The sequence below is a fragment of the Corvus kubaryi genome, unplaced genomic scaffold (genome assembly GCF_017639235.1).
Source record: "Corvus kubaryi isolate FWS band 111438036 unplaced genomic scaffold, C.kubaryi_AGA036_p1.0 74, whole genome shotgun sequence".
In the NCBI taxonomy this organism is placed as follows: Eukaryota; Metazoa; Chordata; class Aves; order Passeriformes; family Corvidae; genus Corvus; species Corvus kubaryi.
Window position 1 is genome coordinate 9170115 of NW_024582061.1, and position 14909 is coordinate 9185023.

Here is a 14909-nt window from a genome sequence, read left to right on the forward strand (position 1 = left end):
GCTGTTGAGGCATCTATCAAAGCTTGTGCACATTCAGAAACTTGTTTTAATGTAGCTGTCAGGTACAGTTTCTTCTGCACTCCCGCTTTGTCATTTATCTAAGCAGGTATGGCATCTTGGTATAAAAATCCACATGAGAGAGTTTACAGCTGTGTTTGGATGAGGGCAATGACTTAGATATTTAAATAGGGATACACATTGCAAAAAATCATGTTTTCAATAATGTAAAACGTGTTGTGTTAGTAAAAAATGGATAATAGTCTTCTCTTTTGGTATTTTATTGTGTGGCTACAGTAGATGTTATTATGTAAAACAACAATGATTCCTCCAGCCATCATTAACATTTTATTTTTCAAGGGATGATAATTAAGTTCCCTGTAGTTATTAATATTTTAACATTATAAATGTGTATTAAAACAATCAAAAACTATGTTGTCTATTGTTGAAAGAGATGCAGAACAAATTAATCCTGGGCAAAGAGTGTAAAACCATTTCTAAGAAGATTAATTTGCTCTTACAATGCTTATAATCATGAACCTTTTTGTGTTTGACTTTTACAGCAAAATTCCTTTTGGCAGAAATATATAAAGCATTAAACTTTAAGTGATCACTGGAGAATATTTGCAGAAAACAAACTGAATTTATAAACATAAATATTCCATTCCCATCTTCAGTTAATCAGGATATGAAGCTTCCCATCTGATCTGAATACACATTTTAAATCAACCAACACAGTGCAGATTTCAGCTTTTGAATGTATGTGATAAGCTGCCTCTGCGTGGTTTATGGACCAAGAAATACTAATGAGAATTGTTAAGATATCTAAAGCATATCTATTTTGGGTTGTTTCAGCATTGCCTGTGTTACAAGCAGTAGAGCACAAAAGAAGAGTTGTGCAGGATGAAACCATTGGTGCTGAGAGCCCAATACCCCTGTCACACATTTAATGAAGTTTAAGGTGGTCCCCTGATGAATGAATGAATGAATGAATGAATGACTAATGAAAACTCAAGAGTGGATATGGGATGTTAGGCACATAACATCTCTGGATCTCTTCTTCAAGGTTCTTTCCCTAAGAAAGGAATTCAGTTCCTAACTCTGAGCCCACCCCAAGATGCAAAGCAAAGCACGGAACAAGGGAAGAGCTGGAATTGCACATGTGATCTGAAACAGAACCAGGGCTGTAGGTGTGCCCTGTGTGTACAGTTCTTTGAGTCAGAATTTATACTGCAAGGTACTTCCATGCAATATGGAAAAAATCACTCAATGTTTCTATTCAGCGTTTCTATTTCTGAAGCAGTCCCAAGTATTATTGTAGGAGTCTAAAATACTTGCACATGAACATAAAATACTATACACACATGGATGCTTCAAAGAGCATAAGCATGTGTATGTATTCCTTTTTGGGTCACAGTCCTCAAACATAACACATAATTTTATGAAACACATTTAAATGACTTTGTGATAAAGATTTTTTTTCCCCCTAATCAATCCAGAGCACAGACTAGCTTCCTTTTATGAGAAATGGTGTGTTACTTTAATTTCACAGTATGTACTTGTCTGACATGGAGGAGAGATAATATAATAAACTTTCTTCTACGGTGATCTTTAAAGTCAATACCTAAACCACCAGGGTTATATATTTCAAAAAATAAAAGCCTTGAATTATGTCACACAGTGATACAGGACTGGCTAAACCTTTAGAGTTAGCAGTTTGGTAGATTAGTTTTCTGGCTTTTCACCTCTTCAAAAGCAGCCTCACATCCTGGTGCCAATTTAGCTCAGAAATAAGCTTGCAGTTTGCCTGCTTATACCCAGTGGTTAGTTCCAGAGAACTGGTGCCTGGTTCCAGATGATTACCAGTGCTAGTTTTAAAGAACCTTATCACTAGCATAGCAGGGGGAGTGCCATATTAGTGACACACCAAATATCAGTGCTCCTCGTCCTCACAAACAGTGTGCTGGAGATTAACTTCAGCATGGCCAGTTTTCAATAAGTTATGCCCAGTGAAGAATTAGCAAGCAGATGAAATTTCCTTCTTCTCCAGCAGATCAAATTTGAATCACCCACTGGGAAAGCTATAAGAAAATTTGCTGTCTTGGTGTACATAATCTGTAGATAAACAGCAGTTTTAGCATTTCACAAGGATTAAAAAAAATTGTTTAAAAGTGTATAAAAAGGTATAAAATTATCTTTGGAAGAAATAAGTGAAAGTCTGTGACTGATGTTTCTTTCAATGAAGATACAAATGAACACACTACCATTTTCTGGCTTTAATCCAGATGTAATAGATGATGGACGCACATTTCCATGTAGGCCTAGAAGCCCTTCACGAACAAAAGCTAAGTGTTCATGGAACACTTTTGTGTGTACAAAATTTGTGGGCTCATGTTACTAAGTATTAACTCAAAAAGCACCCATTTTATAAACTACAGATACATAATCTAAGTTTAGACACTTGTATGGGAAAAACAACAACCCCAAACCCAAGAAATATAGTTTCTTTCCATTTATTGAGCAAAGCAGAGCTCTTACATAACTATGAAAAATATCACAAGATTTCATGCCTTAAATTTTTTACCTTGACTTCTTACATCGCCTCATAAAAGTCTTCTAAGTGACACAGGTTGATTCTTTTCTTGAATTTTATTTAAAATAAAGTTCTTTTGAATCGGCAGTTTCTCTTTATAAGTTAACATAATCAAATTGCTTATCCAGATTTACACAGCACTGCTCTTTTTATAATGGTGTGATAGGTGCATTCATTAGGATTATACTGGTATAAAAGCTAGATAAAGCTAGTAAGGAATCAGGACCCTTTTCTTCTCACCTACAGACCGGTTTCTGCTGGAAACAAAACGTGCATGTTTTCAACTTTGCATATTTTAAATTATCTGTACCAAAAAAGGGAATGATGTCTATTTCCAAGACCCATACACACCATTCATTATATCTGGAAAGAGAGGACAGGCTTAGTTCATTACAAAGCTGTTAAATTTTTTATTAGACCCTGGCTAGTTAATCCATTAAATGGAACAAACTGCTTTTTCTCAAAGTTTAATAGCTTGCTTACATCACGCTGTGAAACACGTAAGAATGTGCACAAGAGACAGCTCAAGTTTTGAAAAGTTTTATCTTTTCATACAGCTGCTTATCATATGAAACAGATGTAAATATATAGTAGCCTTGTTTAAGCCACAGGAAATTTTTTAATGAATACTTTGCATTATGTTTAGTGTCTTTTATACATTATTTTGATCTATGATTTGTTCTGAGTGCCCTCTACTGAAAAGTAAGATGAAGTGATTAATTATTTAGTACCCAAAGATATAATGCTAACAAGAAACAGTAGAGAGTCGTACATTCTTAAAAGACATATGTATTGATACACGAAAGCCTTTAGAGCAAATTTACTGCTTCGGAGATAAATGTGTTTATATATATATTAAAATATGCTGTATTTGTGCCTTCTGCTTCCAACTCTCTGAGCATGTTTTTTTATTATTGTCTAAGATTGTATAACAGCAGAAATCCAGTGCATTTGTTGAGTAACAGGCATCTCTTGAGAGCTTGCTCCAAAACCCCTGGAACTCAACAAGAATCTGCTCATTAGTTCAAGTGGCTCTGGATTGGCCCTGAGTAGGTATTGTATGATATTAATCAGTTACACAGACAACTTCAGGTCTGTTGTGCTACTGTAGGACAATAATAAATTAGAGGAAGCAAAAGCAGCGGGTGGCTGAAATTTGGACACCAAGAAACCAGCTTTAGATGTATGTTATGCATATACATCTATATAAATATCCAAATCTCTCTCTAAACAGCTAAATGAAAGGTTCATCTTGAATGCTAATTGAATTGCTACTGTTCAACAAGCTTCCCATCCACTGTGAACTCTCATGGTTTTACTCAATAGAGATTGGACAGAATTCATACTTTAAAGAGCTGCGTTATTATATTTTTTTTGGGGGGGGGGGGAAGGGGTTGGCATATTGGCATATATTTTTAAAAAACAAAGTCATCTCTGATTACTCCCAGCCAAACAGATTTTTGGTTGAAATTTAAAAAAAAAAAAAAAAAAAGTATAATTTTCTGGTTGATAAAACCAGCAAATGATGCTTCCTCAGCATACTGTTCATTAACTGTGGGTAAGGGATTGCTATCTGGTACTGCCAACCAAAATGTATGAGCTAGAGATCCTCTGCCAATAGAGCTGTCTCCAGCACAGTGTAATAAATAGGATGTGTCACCTGCTCTTGAATCACAGCTAAGTGCCTCTGAACTTTATTGGCCACCTTCACCAATTCTCTCCGGACACAATGCACTGTTCACTGATATTTTGGTGTCAATCTCACCTCCTGTTCCAGCCTGCTTTTCTTCTTCATCTCCTCTCTTACCGTTTAAACAAAGTTTTCTGCTTATTTGGTCTTTTTTTTTCTTTTCCTAGTCAGAGCAGGCATAATTTTATAAATTCACTTATCTTTTATTTCCCCAGTTTACTAGTATTTTCTTTGATTTTACCTTCTCCAGTGTGTTTCCTTAGTTCCTCTGAAGAATTTCTTTTTGTTGCTAATTCTCACCACTCAAGTAGCTCACATGCTGACATATACTACTCATATCATGTCAGTCTTTTTTCTATTTCACACTTTATTTTCTTTAGATATGTTCACCAAATACCATATAAATATTGTGCACTGCAAGTTTTTCTAAATGTTTTGTAACAATCTTATGATATTTATATTTATATATATTTATAACAATCAGTGTAGGCTCTGCGTGTTCCTTCAAGTTCCAGTGACACTCCCCAGCACTGGTTACTCCAAGGGAAGGGAAGTTAGGCAGGGCAAACATAAAATTTTCAGTTCTCCCTCCCGAATCAGTCCCATTCCCACCCCTTTTCCAGCCCTACCACTAGCAGCTGTCCCTCTGGCTCTCTGTAGCAGGCTGCCAAAGCAGCCACCATGTGCACAAGGTCAGTGGAAGGGTTCTGGCTTCCCAGAAGATGAGTAGCTGAAGGAGAAATCTGTGCAAGGAGACTCCAAAACTGTTTTGGTCTGTGTCTTCCATCACAGATGATGTTCGGTATGGAAAAAAATCCAAAAACTCCCATGAGATCAGTCTGTGTGAGTACTGGAAGGCTAGTGAAAGGGAAATCACTTTCCCTAGAACCTCTCACTTCCTTAGTTGTGTGGAATATTGCAACATCTTGATGCTTTCTTGATGCCACTGCCTTAGAAGACTGAAATTCTAGATCTCAGAGTTGGATTTATTGTCCTGCACTGTGATTCATGTGTCTGTTAGAGCTGGCCATTCCTCCAAAGTTGATGGAGAATAGGTATACTAAAAGAAAAATTTGTCTCATCTTAAGGTAACAAGAGGGCTCAGATAATGCCCAGTACAGTACCCACTTCTGTCAATAAGCTAAGAACAGGTGACAGATAACACATCTGCACTGCAGATAGCTAAACATAGGGGAAGACAAATAAATCCTTGTGCGCTCTTCTGTTAGAGGCTAAGGCCTTCAGCACTCATGAGCTCTGATTGCTAAATGATTTTAAGCTGATGGATAGGCACAATGGATTCACTATCTATTAATATATATTAAAAAAAGCTTTTAGGCTGCTCTGAAATAGAGCAAAATATCAAATCTTCATCAAAACATGAATATAGTACCAGTCTCACAGCTAGACCTACAAGTGGCCTTCTCTGTGAGCTACTTTCCATTAAATCAAATGACAACATGAGATGGAGAAGAGTGCAGCCATATATTTATCCTTTTTGCACAGATGAAGCTGCTGTCTGCAGTGCCTGACGCAGAATTTATGCAAAAGCTTTTAAGTTTACACAAAAAGCTTGCTTTTATTTTTTTTCCACTTTCGCTTTAAAACCTGCATTTTTAAAGTTCCTCTCCAAGTTTTCTCCTTAAGTGTATCATTCACAGTTAGGAATATGAAACACTCCATGTTCACAGTTATTTGGCAGTGATTGTCCCCTAAAACTGTCTCTTGATTTCTGAATTTTGCACTAAATGGAAGATGCTGTAATTTCAGTGCTCTGGAAGTTTGCTCAGTCAGGTAATATATGGTTAATTCAAAGCATCACTATATTATTTTATTATTATATTTTTTGCTTTTGACTATGTGCATTGTAAACCATTCAGGAAAAACATCTTTTAATAGAAAAAGTACTAATTCTGAAAAACAAATGTAGCAGTGCCATTTTGCAGGTATAGATTTTCTTTTGAAATGGTAAAGTACCCGCTACAAAGCTATCATGTTCCTTCTCAGATAGGTATTTCTGGAATTAAATAAATACTATAACACCTCCCTGTAAGGACACAGAGACCAGATATCAGGACAAGCTGCCTGTGCAATTTAGTGAACTACATGTTTTAGAGACTCAGTTGTCCTACCAAGAATGATTGAAGCCGCTTCCACACCTTTCACTTTGTGTGTCACCAGAATTTATTCATTTAGATACTGTTCATATATATAAATCATGATTGAATGACAAGTTAGAGGCCATGATATGAAATCTTTATGAAAACAGTCATGATTCAGCCACATTTGAGACATGATTTTTACATGTGTGAGTTGTTCCTGTGGGTGTACTTCCCTATATCCTTATCCTTTCTGACGTCTGCATATCCATCCCAGGACTCTTATCAATGTGGGGGGGCAATCTGACAGCATATTCAAACAAGCTGAAAAAATATTTTCTTTCCATAAACACAAAAAAAAAAAAAAATTGTGCATAAAATAAATAGCCCTGGTACAGCCTTCACAGTCATTAATTGCTGTGACCTTTAGGCAGGTTCTGCTGCTGTCAGTCTCCCCAGTGTTCACACACCAGATCAAGAAATTTGTAATTGTTGTACTTTGTGATGTGATAACTAATTCAAGATGGGTAACCAGACTTGAGGTGGCGTGGAAGGCATCAACATTCCCACCATTTATTTGTGCCATTTGCAAAACCAGAGTTGCAGCTCTCCACCAGGAAATCTTGCTCTCTTCAGGCTGAGTGCAAATACTTGCAGCACACTTTTTCCAGCGAGCCAGACTTGCTCATTTTGTCAGCCTGTGCTGGAAAAAAAAACTGATGCCATGGCCTTGTGCTCCCTTCCCGTCCCTTCTGGGAAGCTTTGTACACTGGAGTCCCCACGCCTTCCCAAGACCCAGTCAGTAGCAACCACACTCTGCTGATGGAAGAATCCATAAACAGTTCTCTGCATAGTACTCATGCATTGTCTTTGGGTATTGTGTCTGACTTATTCCCCTGACTACAAACAAAAGAGAGAGCAGTGATTCAGGGCTAGGAAGAAATCCCTGAAATGAATGATTATGCAAAATTGGAGTTGTGTTAATCACAATTACCAGGGATTAGTTCCTCTCTCTCACTGAAAAAAAATTAAATTACAAATTATTAGAGAATGGAAAACATCACTTTAAACCTAACAGAATTTATTTACCATAATTCAGATGGGAAACAGGCTCTCTGAGAACCAGAACATGAGATATCACTTTATGTCTGGGCACATTGCTAAGGGACCAGGGTCCAGCCAAAGTATAAAGCAACAGGAGTTTTAAGTTAAAAAAGGCACAGCTGGGAGAATCTGATTAGTTCTCAATTACCTAAGAGAACTGCTCTGGCTGAGGATGGTCAAGGAGAACTGCATTCTTTGCTGCCACTATCAGACCTTCCAAGAACACCTCTCACTGTGCAAATGGCAGACCTGGCTTGCAGGACATGTCAGAAACCCTGTCAGGCAGCTCTGCCTGTCCCCCAGCAGAATGTGACAAGGATGGGAGGAAGAGAGCAGGGTGACACTCATCCACAGATATGTGAATGGCATCTTCTCATTCTAAAAGTTAGTTTGCTCTGTTTATTTTCCAGCATCTCTTGTGAACAAGGAAAGTGAATCACGAGCCACTGGTTAAGAGCTGAGAATTAAGCAAAGTCCTGACACAAATGAACATAATTTCTGCTATGAGTAAATGACACTGTACCCACTTAAGTCAGAGCTGAATTTGGCCAGTAACATATACCAAACTCCAAACTAGTTATGACAGAGCTAATTAAGAAATAATGACAGTGGAATAGAACAATGTCACAGGATAAAGGTCTCCTGCACTCAACAAATGCTGAAATGAGGTTCATTTATCATGAATGAATGTCGAGGCAGAGCTGCTATCTTCTAAAAGCATGGAGCTTTACTCTTTTGATGATGCTGAGTAGTAATTATTTATGTGGAGCTAAATGATTTATATAGATGTAATAATTTTATTATCTATATATCTATAGATGTAATAAATTTATTATCTCTACAGTGACTATTGATAGTGTAGGTGAATAGGTGTTTATTTCATAAGAGCTGATCTATTTTATTTTAGTTACTTTAGGATATGAATTAAATGTATTGCAGCAAAAGTGTTGTCCTTCACAGCAAAGGTTTTTGCTGTATCTGCACTACCACAAATTATTTTAGTGAGGTTTGTGCTGTTTCATTTGGACCTAATCATACATTCACTAAATAGTGTTGCTGTGAGAGCAGGATGCAACAAAATAGGCTACAATATCCTTAATTTATCAGGACTTTTAATTAAATATTTTTTAAGCAAAATAAATGTGGAGCTGTTATAGGAGGCACTCTACCATGAAAATCAAGTACAGAGGAACAAAACTGGAACAAAAATTATATTCACCCAACAAACTCCTTGTGTCTGGGTTCAGGTTGATAATAGAGCTTGAAAATCATTAAGGAGCATGCTCACAGCCATCTCACTAGAAGGCACACAGAGACAGAAATTCGTTAGGTACAGAAGAATAGCCCAAATTAATCAGCAAAACCTGGCTGCACTGAACAATTCCAGTAGCAAAAAATACCTTATTTCACCAAAGTTTATGGTTGGCTTGTATTAAAAGACAGTATTTTAAGAAAGTTGGTTTTCAGGAGAAACTTTGAAAAGTATGCTGAGAGAAGAAAAATATTTTTTTCTATTATTCTATGAGTTCTTCAAACCAAACAACTTTGCAAATCATGAGAATATTATTTTAGTATGATATCTTGTCCACAGCTGAAGAAAGCTTACTAATGGCAGTCACAACCTCTTTCCTCAGTAAGTGCAACTCAGAAAGAAGGGAAGGCAACAGGAAGAAACAAGGCAACAGAGATTGTTAAAATGCTATGATTCAATGGAATATGTCCTTTTAAGGCACCATGTCACCCATACGTGCTCAAACACGTTGCTTCTGTGTGACCTTGCTTTTCTTCTTCTTCAAAAATAAGGTGAAAATGATAGAAATGAGAGCTTGTGTGGTGCAGGTGACAGAGCCACAGAGAGGAGACAAGGAAGCCCTTCCACTGAGAAATGGCAAACATAAAAGTTTAATTAGAGCCAGAAATACTTCATTTGTTTAAAAACAAAAAGCAAAACAATCAGAGAAGGAAACTGCCTTCAGTCTGCCCTTCTTGCCTCTTCCAACAGTCTGTCCACCAAGTGAGGACCAACTGCATCCATTCTCCCCCTCAGCCAGGATGAGCTCTAGCGATCTGCTGGCTTCCCAGTTAATTGCTCTGCTCTTCCTCCTGCTCAAATAGCCATAAAAAACACCATTCCCCATGCTTAGGACATAGCAGTAAAAAAAAGGATTTTATGTAATTACTTGCCAGAAGGTAAAAAGCAAACAACTCGCAGTGGATGCAGGGCTCCAAGACACCAAAAACTTGTCTATGCCATGTATCACTTACAAAGCATGATTTGAAATAAAGTAGGGTAATAACCACTTTTTCCCCTTGCCCTCTGACCAATTATTCTGCAGGACTTATCTTAAATCTTCATAAATTATTCCATGCCACATATCTTGTAAAAAATGTGTTCACAAAACTGCCAACATTGTTAGCTGCTGGCTCTCAGAAGTGGCTTCATCTCTTTGTGCAGGTCCTGAAGGACTTTGCTCAGATTTGTAGTCTCAAGTACCAACTGCACCAAATCAAGTGGAAAAGAAATAAAGTAACAGTTGCTCAGCATTTTGAAAATTGAAGAAGCATCTGTTTGAAGAAAACATGGGAAGGTCTCTTCGTGATTATGGCTTTTATTCACAGTGAACTAGAAGTTGGAAAAAGCAGCCCAGAGGAGGGGTTGTAGTGCCAGATATTATGAAAGTGTGGAAGCAAGAAGAACAAATTGACAAGAAGGGTAGAAAAAAAAAATTTTTTTTGTATTATTGCTAAAACTAACATAGGGTCCCTGTTCATATGTGCTCACGGCACCCTTCCTTTCTAATTCACAGGTAAGGAACATTCAGCTTTGACTGTCTCCTGGACTGCTGTATGCCTTTTTTTTTTCTTCACTTCTTACTCAAAAGTAGAAGGTTAAAAATAAGTAGATAGAGTAAAGCAATCTTTAATGTTTCAGGGTTTATTTTGGTGTTTACAAGGAATTTTAAAGTTACCGAGATGCTATCAGGGAAAAAAATGTATTTGTAACTGTGTTTGTAACCTATGGTTTCAATCTTTTCTTGTAGAAGAAAATGTTGAAACGTTTCTTTTCCCCCAGTCCCAATGCTTTTTTGGCATCCTTGTTGGATTCCAAATCAAGAGACCAAGGCCAAAATTTTTATCTGCCTTTATATGTAGGCTACCTATATTGCCTAAACTTCAAAACTCCCAACACAATCTTCATTAAAGGATACATCTGACAAAACTGAGCAGTTTTGCCATGTTTTTCCTGTCCAGAACTTAATACCCTAACCACTGGTTGGATAGTTCATGGACAACATGAAGATGTGAATATGTGCAATTTATTTGAAAAAAGAGAAATTTTCTCCATTAGTCAACAGGAAGCTTGAGCCAGTATGAACCTGGTAATGACCAGCAGCCAGTACAGCAAGAGTTGATATGGTCTGGTCTGGTCTGGTCTCACTGACTGGAACCCATGAGGCAAGAGGTTATTGTGTCCTAAAACACCATGTGAGAACACTTCCAAAGGGGAAATTAATGGTTTTTGTGGATCCAAGGGCACACAATGCAGCTGCATATTAATTTAAAAACTGCCAGGCTATTGAAAATCAAAGCAGTGGGAGTTGTAGCTAGAAAACAAGCTGTTATGTCCTTTCATATGCAGAAAAAGTAGTTTTCCACTGAAAGAACATACTGGAGAAAAATGCCATGATTGGTAATCTGAATTTACATTTAAGATTAAAATCCTCAATAGAAAAGTGAAGCATTTCCTCATCAATAACTTAACTCCAGCAACAAAAGTTGCTTCTGGAACTGGTTTAGGACAAGTCAGTCAGCATATCTCACCAGAAGAATCATGCATCTCCGAGTGAAACTAATCTCATAGTACTTAGATTGAGAAAAATTATTCTATTGATTAATTTAAGTTTATATCCACGCTACTTAGCGAAGAACAGGATTTAGATCCTTTAGATGCCTCTGATAAAGGTACAGTAACACTAGCTAGTGTGGCTGGTGTTTTCTGTATGCCTAAAAGGATCTTTTAAAATATTTAGGACAGTTAAGAGAGGTGAGTTGGGTATCCACTTCCAGATACCTAGCTGAAAATCTTCAAATGGTGGGGTGTTTTTTTTTTTTTTTAATTTACTGATGTAGAATCTACCTGTTTGTGATTTCTGCATCTATGTATATATCAGTACTATCAGTAACAACAACAATCTTCACTGAAATGAAGTTCTTGTGTGTGAAGACGAGCAATATAGAAATGCACCAAAGTCTCACTAGATAAATAAACAAGCAGGATAACAAACTGCTCTATGTGTGAAACATTACTGCAATCAGTGGCAATTCACTTCAGAGACAGAAAATTTCATTCATGGACTGTGTGGCACATCCATAGGCACAGTCTGTAGAAAAGTTCAGACGTGGAGGAGCTTTGGTCTCAGCCTTTCAATGCAGTCCTTACTCTCATGAAAACCAATTTCTGATTAAGATCCTTTCTTAATTAGGAAGTATATGTGTCTCCTGTTAGCTTTTGCTAGAGTTCTGGGTATGTCTGAAAGATAAACAGACTGCTTAATTATTAGTTGGTGATGCATGACAGAATTTTGGGAACAGGACTGTAAATGTCACACAGACAGTAAATATGTTCATATTTTGAAGTTTGTAAGTAGGCAGCAGTTGCCTTCACTGTAATGAAAATATCTACATACTTTTTTATTGCTAGCAAGCCTATTTTAATAATTATACAAATTTAGGTCCCTATGAGGGTGAAAGGAGTCTTCAAATAGACCCATACAGTTCTGTGCCCTGACTAGTTACAGTCTAAACATTCTAAGATTTGACAGAACATTTTGCAGCATTAACACAGGGTTTTGACAAAGCTGGTCTCTGGAAAGGCATTGAATGGAGAACAATTTCTTTAGTAGCATCTGATATTTCTGAAATATGTGTTATATCTGTGAAAAAAAGCTCTGTGGAACAGATTTTGTGTTGATGTTACAGTTTGTGTACAACTCGGTCTATTACTTTCCCAAGATCTTGAAAAGTGCATGTGCATGAATTGATCTGTATAAATGCATGATCCTTCAAAACACCAAAAGGCTGGGGTTCAGAAGTATTGTCCTGTGTTTTTAACAGGTATCTATGCTATATAAAGTACAGAACCTCAGAATTAAAACTGGAATAATCATTCATTTTATCATTCCATAATTCAGTTATTGAAGGATAGTTATAAAGTTTTCAACAGCTAAACTTTACAGTTTGTTAGAGATATTGTTTTACAGGTGACATATAAAAAAAAAAAATCAAAATCCAGAGGGGAAAAAAGCACAGCAGCACAGAAGTTAACTTTGCTTTCTTGCCTATGAAAGACACCCAAGCAGCAGACTACATGTACTGCTGCTAAGTAAACCCCTAGCAGACATCCTTCTAGCTGTGCCTAGTCAGAATTAAGTATTTCAATACATGCATGCCATCGAACTAGAGGATTTTTCCCTCACAAATATAAAATTGTATCAGAATTTCAGTAAGTAGATGAACAAATTAACAGCTAAAATCTTCTTCAGCTCCACAGTCAGTAACTGAAACAACCACTAGTGTTATATGCTCTGCTGATTTCTAGAAGTATGTTCAAACACACGCCGTACCTGCAACTTTTTTACCTATAAAATAACCCAACTTTACAGAATTTGTTGGGGAAACAGACCAGACAACCGTAAGGTTCCTCTAACTCCTTTAGAAGTTAAAGAAATAGGCAAAGTCAACTCGTCCCCCTCCTTCCGCTGCAGAGAAGCGGAGTGGAGACGATGATTTGGTCAGTGAAGTTACTTGACGCGGCTCGGTAGCCCGTGCTGAACATCACCCTGCCGAGGTCACCTCGGAATTAACGCCGGGGGAAGAACGAGCGGAGCGCCGGGGAGCCAGCTCTGCTCCGTGCTCGCAGCGCGATGAGCGGCCGCGGATGCTCGGCCCGGAGCGCCCCGCAGCCGCCGCTGCCCCGCGGGGCCGGGGGTCCTACGGCGGGGAGGGGACAGCGCTCCGCCCGCCGCCCCCCGCGCCGCCCACCGCACCGCACCGCGCCCGAGCGGGGCCGCGGGGCGGGGGAAGGAAAAGTTTCCCGGGGGATGCGAGGGCCCCCCCGCCCCCCCCGCTCCGGGCTCCGGCAGGCGGCTCGGCCAATGGCAGCCCGGCGCCACAAACGGCGTTGCTAAGTGGATGTTTATTTTTTCCCCTCTTTTTATTTTTTTTCCCTCCCCCCCCCCTTTTTTTTTTTTTTTGCCTCCACCCGCTCCTTCACTACTTCTTCGGTTCACTCGCGCCGCTCCCGCCGCCGCCGCCGCTCCGCCCCGCTCCGCTCCCCGCGGGAGGCAGCGCGGGTCGGGAGCGGAGCCGTCCCGCGCCGGCCATGGCCTAGCGGCGGCGGCCGGAGCGCAAGATGAGTTTCCCGGCGGAGAACGGCGTGGGCAGCCTCTGCCACAAGGCGCTGCAGATCATCTCGGAGCTGTGCCTGGGCGGGCAGGTGGAGCGGGAGAAGTGCGCCGGCATCTTCCCCTTGGAGAGCGCCCGGCAGGGCATCGGCGGCGCAGGTACCGACCCCCGCCCCGCCGCCGCCGGGCTCGTCCTGCCGCCGCCGCGGGGCGGACAGCGAGGCGTGGGCGGCCGGGGAGCGCAACTTTTTTCCTTTGCTTTCCCTGCGTACGGAGGGGGCGGAGGGGGGGGGGCAGGCACGCAGCCCGCTTTAAAATCCGCTCCCTCTCGCAGCCCGCCGAGGCTGCCGAGGAGCGCTGAGCGGAGCGCCGGGAGCGCTGGGGCGGGGACCAGCGCTGCGGGGAAATGTGGGGCAGCGGGCGAGGGTGCGGGCGTGGGGACGGGGAGCACGGACAGGTGCCGAGGGGACGGACATCGCCGCCGGCTGGAGCCCCGCCGCCGGAGACGGTCCCGTACCCCCGCAGCTCGCTCGTTTGCCGCCCGCAGCTCCGCTCCGGCAAGGTTTTCCCCACGACGGGAGTTTCTCTGTATGGAAAGCTCTTTACGGGCTGCTGCTGCATGTGTTTGCGGGGCCGTGCGGGCTGGGAGCGGGGCAGAGGGCTGCGTTCGATGCTCTTGTCACGGGTGGGCAGCGGTTCCGTGCTCCAGGCGCGGCACGCGTGGGATGCGCTCGCTCGCTCTCTCGGGTCCCCGGCCGTCCCTCTGGGTTTGGCGTGTGGCGCTGGGGGCCCGGGCAACAGGTTGGGCTGAGGGGAGTGCGGGCAGCCGGGGAGCGTAGCCGGGGATCGGGGCGCAGGTCGCCAAGCCCCGGCTCGCAGTCTCCCCTTTCTGAGTGGGGTTTGAGTGTTTTGCATCCTCTCCGCTCATCGCTGGGGGCGACAGGAGAGCTATCTGAGAGCCGGTGGGAACCTGTGGAGTCAGGGCAGAACTTCGCACCGGCCCAGGACACTTGCCTAGGAAA

General features: G+C 40.8%; 1 protein-coding gene across 1 annotated transcript in view; it reads left to right on the plus strand.

Moving 5' to 3' along the window:
• The first annotated feature begins 13780 nt into the window (after positions 1–13780).
• SYT10 (synaptotagmin 10) overlaps positions 13781–14909 on the plus strand; it is a 45141-nt gene continuing 44012 nt past the window's right edge. The window contains exon 1 of the mRNA XM_042050784.1: positions 13781–14046. Coding sequence (XP_041906718.1) covers positions 13896–14046 — 151 coding nt within the window. The 5' untranslated portion in view covers positions 13781–13895. The remainder of the gene's footprint in view (positions 14047–14909) is intronic.